This window comes from Perna viridis, chromosome 13 (genome assembly GCF_037379345.1).
Source record: "Perna viridis isolate PV_CMFRI_1.1 ecotype Kerala chromosome 13, ASM3737934v1, whole genome shotgun sequence".
Taxonomy (NCBI): Eukaryota; Metazoa; Mollusca; class Bivalvia; order Mytilida; family Mytilidae; genus Perna; species Perna viridis.
Window position 1 is genome coordinate 9,198,418 of NC_142457.1, and position 11,755 is coordinate 9,210,172.

General features: G+C 36.0%; 1 protein-coding gene and 1 long non-coding RNA gene across 3 annotated transcripts; one reads left to right on the top strand and one right to left on the bottom strand.

The window, feature by feature from the left end:
• Positions 1-3,696: 3,696 nt before the first annotated feature.
• Positions 3,697-9,896, bottom strand: LOC148599477 (uncharacterized). Of its 2 annotated transcripts, none has more exons than XM_088557625.1 (4): positions 9,706-9,896; positions 6,023-6,145; positions 5,442-5,555; positions 3,697-4,136 (listed from the first exon to the last, which is right to left on the bottom strand). In XM_088557625.1, the coding sequence occupies exons 1-4, from the start codon at positions 9,718-9,720 to the stop codon at positions 3,750-3,752; spliced, it is 639 nt and encodes a 212-aa protein (XP_088413751.1). In that variant the 5' UTR covers positions 9,721-9,896; the 3' UTR covers positions 3,697-3,749. The 2 variants fall into 2 exon arrangements, with proteins under 2 accessions (XP_088413751.1, XP_088413749.1); XM_088557623.1 differs by lacking the exon at positions 9,706-9,896 and adding an exon at positions 7,041-7,717.
• Positions 7,757-11,358, top strand: LOC148599478 (uncharacterized). The gene is made up of 3 exons (XR_015917781.1): positions 7,757-8,069; positions 8,457-8,497; positions 11,168-11,358. It is a non-coding gene; the product is annotated as an uncharacterized LOC148599478 (long non-coding RNA).
• The last annotated feature ends 397 nt before the right edge of the window (positions 11,359-11,755 follow it).

Below are 11,755 nucleotides of genomic sequence, written 5' to 3' on the forward strand. Positions count from 1 at the left end.
ACCTACGTTCCAGGGACACTTTTGGCACAGTGGAATCACTTGAAGAGACTCGTTCCTCGCATTGACGTTGCCATCGCCGAAGCCTCGACATGTACCAATCGGGAGACAGAATGATCGACCAATCAGATGCGACGTCTCATGAAGAATACACCAATCAGAAACCAGGAAAAACTTGACCAATCGGATGACAGAGAGCATTACTATATAAATTACGCTTCAATACCATAGACGAATGCAACATGTCAAACCGTCCACTTCAAAAAAAGACTCTCAGCGTACAAAGAAGGAAGTGGAGGCATCCAGTTAGACGGTGGAAGAAAAACTGGGATTTTCGATACATCTTGGACGATGTCGATACATGGAATTGAAAGAATGGAAAGGAGCCAGCCAAAAGAATAGATACTAGACATGGGATAGAAAACACCAAACCAACAAAAGAAGGTGTCAGTTTACCGTTAGACAAATGGAAAGCCCATTGTAACCTGACTGAGAAATTAGACGGCGTGCTGATTAAAGCCGTGAGCAACGAATTTGTAGACTTTAGTTACCACCTTGGAAAAAATATTTTTGTCAGAATCAAGGCGCTACATTACATTGTTTGATTGTGCAAGTTTTGGTCTTCGGAACGAGACCGTGACAAATGGAAAGAGCTGAAGAAGGCAATGCCCGTCATAGAACAGAAAATACCAGAAATCAGACAATTAGTTCCTCTGTATAGAACGGATTTATAAATAAAATGTAGAACCGACCTCGTATTGAGTATAAATACGCCTTCATTACTCCATACATCACCAGTCTTAAAGCGATCGCCGACGAGACAACATGAAACATACTTGTACCGTATGTAAAAAAACTTACGTTTGTCCTTCCGATTTAAAAAGATACGTGAAAACTAAACACGACAAAAACGAACCCAGCGATCAACAATCAATGTTCGAGCAGCAACAGATGAAGGCAGCAAGACAAATGACCCCGAATAAGTCAAGCAGCAGCTGCAATACCCCTTTACACGAGCATCAACGGATAGAAGCAGCAGGAAAAATGACCCCGAAGGCGACCAGCAGCTGGAATACCCCAATACGCGAGCAGTATCAGATAGAAGCAGCAGGAAAAACGGCCCCGAATGCGGCCAGCAGCTGGAATACTCCAACACGCGTGCAGCAGATAGAAACACATTTCATACATCCGACAGACAATCCCCTTGCTTTCGACGTACCCAAAGGATACTTGGACGACCATTTCATGCCGTGGGCCCATCCCTTTACCAGCGTCATAGCAGGACCCATTGGAAGTGGAAGCGATGTTTGTCAAAACGTGGAACACATATTGATGCCTAGTTCCTATCGAATAACGTTGTACTACGACGTGTACCAGACAATTTATAGAACCATGGAGGATGTCGACTTTGTACAAGGACTCCCCGACCTTGACACCTTGGATCCCAGAGAGAGACACTGGCTTGTTCTAGACGATATGATGAATTCGGTCGCTGAATCTATCTCGCATCTCTTCACGAAATATTCTCACCATAAATATATAAGTGTCATGTTGTTGGTCCAGAATCTGTTCAACAAAAACAAGTATCACAAAACCATCAGTTTGAATGCCCATTACTTGGTTCTGTTTAAAATCCCAGAAGAAACATTTTCCCGGTTGTGAATCAGGATGTATTTACTATTATACAAGGCGACTTTACCGCGACCGGACTTCATTCTCCGACCAGATACGGAAGGAGTAATATGGTTTCACCCCGCCTGCGAAAACACGCGACAGATATCGCTTATTTACAGAGAGCAAAACCCTGCATCAGAAAGGCATTGATACAGAAAGCGGACAGGGGTTTGGTAGAGTATTTTTTTTTGCGAAATTCTACTAGCACCTTTGGCCTCGGTGGTGGTTCCCATCCTGTCAAAGTTCATGCAATGAAATGAATCGTATTGACCAACCCCTATATCCGACCCCAGTCTCTCGCCAGATACATGAACGTTTACGGCGACTTTATACCACGGACCGTCAAAATGGAAGTCCCTACGCCCGTGACGACCGAGCGAACAGATTTCATCGTAGAAGAAATTTTACGAAGCGTATCCAAAACGATGAAAAACAGTGCTGAACTCTTGATTAGAAGGGAAGGCCACCCTTTCAACGCCCTTACCTGAATTTTATGGACAAACATTGCAGTAGTTGGACGTACAACGCAGTACGAGTACAAGAAGAAGATTCCATCGTGTGTGGAAAACATAGTATATTTTACCTCATACACAGATGTGCAGGACGACCAATGACACACGTGACCAGGACCCTGGACGACCCGGAAGAAGCTACAGGTATAGGTGTCGATTTTGTCAATAAAGTATCGAAAATGTATCATGGCGTTCTTATTCATAAAGCCCGAGACGAAAATAATATTTATTCATAACATTACAACAATCCATCCGGATTACATTCAAAACAACACACGGCATCTTCTACGTTTTGATGCGTCTTATAACACGGACGTGTTTACTTTAAACCCAGAACTAGGTCCGGAATGACTTTCATCACGTCCAACAATGTATCATAATGTATCATACATTCGAATGTCAAACTGATTCCATGCTCACTGGGGTGTCTCAGGTTGTCGTTGGGTGATATCCAGTGACGTCTGATATCCACATACCAACTATCGTTTCCGGTCGTGACGTAGACGTTTGCCCGTAAATGTTTGGTCACGTAACCAAATCGATTGTTCTTTATACATTCCACTACACTGGAAATTTCATCCACGTTATTTTCCAACACCTTCCACCGACCGAGGGGAAAGTTCATTGTCACCGGATCTTGGATTAGATTAACGATTCCACCGTCCACTTCGAGGTGAACGCCTCCACCTAAATTGAATTTTGAATACTGCGGATAACATATTTCCATGTCTTCTAAAGACTAATCAAGGGAACCAAGGTTATAGCGGTAGTCAAAAGAATGTAATCCAGGGACAAAGATCAGACATGAAAAACTGACATACACAACAAAGAATATAACGTAACTAAAATCATACATACAAAGTAACAAACGTTAATGTGCAGCTCTGACCCCACTAAAAACTGGGAGCATGGACCACGTGCACCGGTAGGGTAAGCGGGTTTCACCATAGAAATTCCTATAAGTAGCAATAATTGTCCTTTTGTTTGCTTGAATTCCCATTTATAGTTTCTGTTTCTAACAGCAAACTGTGAGATTTTCCACCAATAGCGTATCGTCAACATCATCTCTCTGCAGAGTGTTTTGTTGTTCTATTTATGACCAAATATTTTGCTTATAGTTAGTTCATTCCAAACCTCTGTATAGGGTATGGAATAATTGTCTTTCAGTGAATTTTTTATTATTGTAACGTGGCTATACAAAAGACTGTCGCCTATTATATTTACAATTTCCTGACGTAAACTATTCGTTTTGAATAGAATAAAATCTTACATTCTTGTATAAAATACCATGCAATAGTCATTTTCCTTCGATCAAACTGATTATTTTTATAGTCTATACATTGTCCGACATATCAGCTTTAAACAAAAATCTATATCTTGGAGACTTGTAACTTCAAACATAGATGCCACTCTTGCAGTCTGTGGTGTAAGACGTTGATAATGGGTATTTCTTAATATGAGTAAAACATGTAAACCCTTATCAAAAAGGCATCCTATAGAAAATAATAGTTACTATGGTAACACAAAATCTTTATTGTTCTATGTGTTGCAACTATTTACATGTAGCTACATTGGATCAAGTTTACTGAGTAAAGTATAATTTTCTTTTTCTAGTTTCAATGTAAGGAATGATTTGTACATCTTTTTATAGTCTTCAAGAATTTCTCTATATCTATCAGCAGAATTATCTGTATCTGAATCGCTCTCAGAGTACCTTGAACTGTCGTCACAGGAAACAGGTAATTCAAATGCGTTTCCTGGTACACAAACTTTATATGTTGCAAGAATATTGATAGCAATATTTAAATCGTCGATGATAGATTTCAATTTATACAGTAAGTCTTTCATTGATGGTTCCTTGTCGAAATATTCAACCATTGATTCGTAAATTTTATTGAGGCATGATAATATATCTCCTACACGACTGTGAGAGTCTTCAAATGTAGGCTTAATCTGTGAATGATAAACTAAATTACTACAAAACTATTCTGAACGATTGATTGACTTGTTGATTGATTAATTAATTTATTGATTTATTTATTTATTTATTTATTTATAGATTGATTGGTAATGCAAGACGAAAACATCTAGCCAAACAAACACTAAACAAAGCCGTAACACTGATCCGGATTTTTTAAGTGCTAGAAAAAATTGTCTGAGTGTCTACACTCAAAACACATATACATATGTACTCACTCTGAGTTAACAAGTCATTGATTATTTGTTTTAATCCACGTGATTTGCGGGGCTGTGAATACCAATTAGTATCCTGGTGTTCGAAATCCCTAACTCCCGCAATAATGGTGCATGATACACCGAGATTACCACGAAGTAATGGAATGGTTATATACATCGCAGTCATATTTAAGCTATGGATCATTTGACACCAAATATGCTATCTATAGAGTATTCAATATAAAATCCCAATACTTCATTTGAATTTAAATAATAGTTAGAAAGAGTTATCAAGGGAACCAAGGTTATAGCGATAATCAAAAGAATGTATTCCAGGGACAAAGACCAGACATACACAACAAAGGACATAAAGTAACTAAAATCATACAAACAAAGTAATAGATGGATTCAGAGGTTGATTGGCACTTTTTAGACAGAATATGTTAACGTTTTCAGCATGGATCTAATTTCTTTGTCAATCAAAGTCAGTTGAAACTTTTTTTAATTTAATTGATTTTTTTAACTAAATTTTATTTGTTGATTACATATATCAACAATCAAAGTAGCGTGAAATGTCTAAGGTGATTTTGACAAAACACAAAATGTCAGAAGTACGCATGACGAGGTTCTAGATAAACAAAAATACTATGTAACTGTGTACAATTTGCTATAGATGATAAAAAGGTCAAGTATAATCGTGATACGATTTGGGTTGTCTTGCTTTGTTTTGTTGAGTTGATGTTGTTTTTTTTTTTTTTTTTTTTTTTTTTTTTTTTTTTTTTTTTTTTTTTTTTTATGTTTGTTTGTTTGTTTGTTTGTTTGTTTGGGTTGTTTTGTTTTCGGTTTCGATGAAGCCGAAGATAGTAACATAGTATAGTTTTGCTTCCAATCAGTTTAAACCGAACAGTACAAAAACGACGAGTTCTTTAACTCTTTTTTAAGTCCATTCAAATACTTTTTGCAGACTTATATTCATCCGAAGCCTATAAACCGAACACGTATTTGTACCGAATAAATTACAGTTTAAAATGGATTCAATTTAGACAGATTTCACCGTGATTATTCAGGTTATCCTGTACCTACATCGGTAAGTGCTTTCTCTGCCTCTGATGGTGTCAAGCTCTTCAATATAAAGTCTGCTTCTACATGCTTCTTAATGTAATTTATCCTCTTTTGGCTTTGTACCTTGTCTACTGCCTATAAGTTAAACAATTATGAAAACTTCAATGAATATAACCGAATACTTGTTTATTTTTCTTCAATGATAATACCATTTGCAACACAATATACACAAAATGACGATTCGTAGAAAACGTTATTGAATATTTTCATATTTCAGTGGGTCGCAGTGATGTCGAATTGTTGAAGTAACCTGACTGACTGACTAACCTGTGTTTTCAAGTTGTCCACACATTTTAGTGACTTTTTTCTATACATCGTTTGCATATGAAAAACTTACCAAAACTTAAACGTCTAGAATTGTTTTAACTCGGGATATCAGCATGTATTTAACCCGTAAACTCCGTTATACTTCTTCAAGTTCTCTAAAAAAAACACATCCCTTCCCCATTCCAAATACACTATTCACTGAAAAGCCAACAAAAAGAGATTTTTTTTTCCATTCCATGTATAAGCATTGAGGCATAACCATAAAAAAAACTTACAAATCTAACTTGTATACAGTCCAAGTAATCAAACGCCTCAAGAAATTTTGTCTTTAGGTCCTTCAATATTTCAGGAATCGTTCTCCCTTCTGCAGAACTTTCTGTTTTAACGCACAAGAACTCCTAAAATAGAAGGGAAGTCAGGAACAAATCAAAAGAATTCAATTTCGATGATTTCCATATAAAGTGTTAATTTTAGGGACAGAAAATTAGCAAGTAATAATTGATTGATTGATTGATTTATTTATTGATTGATTGATTGATTGATTGATTGATTGATTGATTGATTGATTGATTGATTATCGAGGGGGGATGGGGTGTTTTCTTAATTTTTTTTTTAAATAAATGTTCACATTTTTTGGGACGGAAAATATATCTCATCCATTGAAAACAACAACTTTTGTTCTATATTTTCCTCCTCTACTTAACAAGGCAGATTTTCAAATTAAGATATTGGTTCGGTAGCTGCTGAAGTATTGATAAAAAATTAGCGTTCAAATCCCAGTCCATCCTCCTCGGGATAAAATGGTCGGTGCCTAATTTAAGTCCTTTCAAATACTAGATTTCAGTGTTAAAAAAGTCTTCGAATCAGTTGAATAAAGAGGAGGATGACAACTTTTCTCCTTTTTACATTTAAAAGTTTGACTTTCAGCGCTGCTTTATAAATAAATGAGTGTTGAACTCACAAAACATAATTTATAAATGATACCATGCGTTACAATTGTCTGAGACATTATGAATATATTATGGTCTATTATTGATCTCGATGACAAAAATAGACTTCGATAGAAAATAGCAGAAAGAAATGAAAAAGTCAAGTGTAATTCTTAAAGTAGAGATAAGTATACAAATAATAGGTCATCTTCTGTTAACTGAGGAATTTGAGCCAAAAATGCATAAACGAACTGATCTTACTCATACATCCTTCCCCTACACCACGCCATGAATCAAGTGGCTATTGTGAGACAAGACCGATAACAAATGTTATATGAATGCACGAACATACAAAAATACTTACTAACGTACAGTTCGACATCTTCGTTACTTATTGCCAGAATTTGTAAATGTGTGAATTTTGTTGATGATAAAATAGCTATTCCAATCCTTTTTGAAAATATTATGTAGAACCGATAGGACTGGTACAAATTTTCTAAAAAAAAAAAAGTATGTCTTTCCGCTTCATATAGTATTACATGTACATTTATGTTCATTGGAAACAACAATTCAATTTTAAGTAATTTAGAACAAGTACAGTAAGACCTGGCTAAAATAAGGACATGTTTCGATGTTATTCTTTTCCTGTATTAGTCACTGTCATATACACGAACTTTTTGTATCGCGCTAGACTTCTTACAATTAGGCTTTTGCAACAGTCTTCTGTTGCTACAAGATTGAAGTCATTACTACAGAGTTTTTATGGTCGTTGTCATGAACTCCCTGATCTTTATGGTGTATCCATGTGCAAAATGAGAACCGATTTGTTCACTTTTTTTTTTTTCATTTCATGTTCTTTGTTGTGTGTGTCTGTTTTCCCTGTCTCTTATTTATCCTTGGAATATATTATTTTGATTTCAAAACCTCAGAGCCCTTGAACCCTTCCATGAGGTCTGTGGGATATTCTATAACATGTGAATGGACTAACAGATGAAATGTCTTACGAACAGGCGAATTAACGGTTCAACATATCATAAGATTATCGAATGAATAATCGGACGGTATTGAAGTTGTCACTAATGCTTATATGGAAAAATGGTACATTTTAAAACCGAACCGTCTTTAAACTAGTTATGTTGTCAGTTCTAATGCATTTAGAATCTTCATAATCATAACCGAACAAAAGGTTCAGTCCGAACGTGGTTTGGTTTAGTTAGATTTCAGTGTATTATCAAATTACAATAATCATTCAATTCAGGAATGTGGAAATATTACATTGTCTTAATTTACTTCAGGAAATTGTACCATGAGGGTGTAGTTTTTAAACAGTGTCAAGTGCTTAGGTTAAGGATACACCAAATTGCTTATCGTGAGAAGTTATATAACATAGTGGGTAAGTATGACCTATTAAACTACATGTATTTAAGGATTGGTTTTAATGAAATAACAAAGCGGCTCATTCTTTTTATACCATATGTTACTATATGGATAAGAACGAGTATCTTTTTGCGCTTCTCGATACTTCGATTACAAATTAAAATAACGTTGCTCAAGTCGTTCCTTTTTCATTTTTCATTTTTCCTTTCCCTTTTTTCCTTTTCCAACATTCGAATGCAAAATTGGAAATTATCATAGGGAACATCTCAAAGGTGTCTTTTACAAATGAAATATTTTAAGTTCACATAAATCATTAAGAATCTTTTGAGGAGAGATTGTGAGAGGGGGTTCGGGAGGGACCAGGGGCTCATTTCAATATTCATTTCCTTTTTCGCCATTTTAGGTCGCACAGAGTTGCGAATGGTCACAATCGACTCGGGAGAGGTAAGAGATTTCATTTCAACATTCATTTCCTTTTTCAACATTCATTTCTTTATTCACCATTTTAGATTGCACAGGATCTTGTTTTTTTCTTGCTTTATTGTTGTTTTTTTTTTATTATTATGTTTTTTTTTTTTTTGTTTTGCTTTGTTTTGTTTTTTTTTTTTAATTATTATTATTATTTACCTATTTTTCCTTTTAACGCAATTTTGTTTTCTGTAAAAAAGTATAAACTGAAATCCAGGTGCATCTGACTGTTCAGGTATATCCTTTTAAATAGTTTACAAACAATAATATCAATTGATTTGTCTATCCATTTAGTAGTTATGCGAAGTACATGTACGCGCGTCAACAGATTCGTTTGTCTTAACTGCATAAGGAAAACAATACGTGTTTATATAAATATATCTCTAGTTTCGCTTTTACTTTCAGTTCGCTTTATGTTACTAGAGAATATTGGGGCAGCTATTTCGCTGTAACTGTGTATAATACTGTTTGGGGGCCAACTGAAGCCTGCCCAATGGTATGAGGGTTTCTTTGTCGTTCATTAGAGACCCGTGGGTGGCTTGAGCTGACATGGTTGTTGTCTCTTTGACAAATTCACCATATCCATTATCCATATGTATGATAAAAAAGAACGATGGATTGAACAAGGGAAACTGTTTAACAAAACAATAAAACTAGGAAAACTGTAAGCAAGCTTACTTTGTAATACCTCCTTCCTCCCTAGGACCTTATTCCCTACTTGAGGAGCTCGGGATACAGCCATATTTTATCCTGTTTTTGCAGAGTTATCTCCCGTAAGAGCAGGTATAATTTCGAAGTCTCTCTAATCGATGTACGGATTCGGGTGCAGAAAAAAGAGGTAACTCGAATGAAAACGGAATCCCCAGCAGACAAACACAACGGTGTTTTCCCGGGTAAAGAAAATTAATGGCAGGGTCAGTACAACGAGAAATTCCCTTTTGACTTTCGAGATTTTCTAAAGTATCGTCGATATCGGATGGAAAACCTTACGTGTTCCCAATAGATATATGCTACAAAGGGAGATAAATGTTGACAAAATGTTGGTCCGCAAGTCGGGAATTGGAAACCCCAAAAGTTCTTCAGATGAACAATTGATAGCAAATTACAATGACATCATTTAATAAATGATGAATTTCAAGTGATTATACAAAGAAATTAATTGCTATATATGTTTATGTACTTACCAATACGAATTCCATTTCGCGCGGGATATTCTTTGTAGAAGGTACTGTCCACGAATCGCAAGAACTAAAAACGAATCCGTTTTATAACGATTTTCTGCCACCTACTCATATCGTTAAAACTACCCTTGTTAAAACTGTTCGCTTTTTCTCTTTTTTTGAGGTTCATTGTACTCATATAAGTGCCCATTATGTATTTTACCGACCATGTTAGCTCGAAATCCGGCATATTAATATTTATAGTACTGTTATACAAATAAATTATTTCTTTTGGGATGAATGTTGATGGTCTGCTTATTACCGGACGTGCTATCAATTATTTTAACATTCAGCTTATCAATCATGTGTCAATGTGTGTTTTTCAATCTCAGTATGAGGCATATATAACCTGTTTACTCGTTCATGGCCCACGTTTTTAAGTTTTGTTAAATCATTAAGAAAAATAAATCCTAATTAATGCAAAGCTGTGAAGAGCATGAATATATTCCTAAGTGTATGAGGCAGGTTATAGATACATTTTGAAATTTTCTTGTCACTATATTTTCCCTATTGTCGCCTTTTTTCTAGACATATTGATGGTTATTGTCACTTTATGAGTCCTCTTTACACTTCTTGTCGTTAATTAGTGAGAACGGGATTACTTGGTGTTAGTAATTCGGACTTTTAGGCTGAAGCCGAAAAAGTCTACTTTCATGGCATGTCGGGAAGGAAAGGTATCTGAATTGAAATATTGAAAACCATATCATAAACACTTTAAGGTGAAAATGATATTCATGTACAAATCTTGTATAGGAAGTTCCGAAAGACGTGACTTCCGGTCAGACTGACTACAGGCTCTTAGTGCTTCCAAACTTTGGCTTTATTTCGCATTATTAGCCAGCTGATTACATTTTGTATACAATTGCTTGTTATTATAACACAATACTGTTGATATTACGAGTTATTATGGTTTCACTGACCAGGCATTATGACTTATTTTGGACTAGTCCATTATAACTTTCTAAAAATAGGCCATGTCACATTACTAGATAAGCAAAAACAGGTCTAAAGAGGGAGTCCATTCAAAAACCAGGCAGTGGGTGGCACATTTAAAAAAATCACAGATTTTATTTCACAAATTCGTCCTTTCTCGAAGTTATTAGTTGGTTTTTAATTAACTTCATCGATTAAAGAGAAAAAAATTGAATAGAAAGCATTGAAATTCATTGAAAAAATGAGACAACTCTCAAAACTTGTTTGGGAACTTTAAAATCTTTTTCTGATCCATCCATCGTCAATTCACATCGAAATTTATACTTTTGACATACACGTGATATATACATAACATTGGATTGGTCCACCAGTTTGCTTTGCCAGGATGTGATCCTTCCGAAAATCTATTTCCGCGTCCTTACAGAAGTTCTTTTACATTGTACGTCGGACCTATAGTATAACAGATTTTTAATTTTTACTTTACCATTTTTAGGCTTCGACTTTTCTACCATTTAGCTCCCTTTAGAAGCTCCCTACAGAAGCTCCATTCAGAAGCTCCTAGCAGAAGCTACCTTAAGAAGCTCCATTCAGAAGCTTCTAGCAGAAGCTCCATTCAGAAGGTCCTAGCAGAAGCTTCCTTCAGAAGCTCCATTAAAAATATAGGTTTGTTTGTTTGTTTGTTTGTTGGGGTTTAACGTCCGAGTAGCAATATTTCAGCTATATTCAGACGATGAACATGAAATTGATGATAAAATGAACATGAAATGATGATGAGTTGAAAAAGGGATGGGACACAAGGACAATGAGGTCGACAAATTTTGATTGCCACTGGAAATTGGGAGAGATGGTTAGGGTCGGGCAATTTAGCCTACTGTGGCGGAGCCCTATGGTTCCTACTCCGGGAGAATACCACACTACGGTTCTTTAACGTGCGAGGAACGTGGCATCTTTCGCAACACGGTGCACCACTATGGTTTGCGGTCAGGTTTTCCGTATTATAGTCTGACAACCCCAGCATGTAACACACCAGGGGTACCCCATTCCACCACCTGGGGCACACATCCCTGTTGCTCTGTGGGCA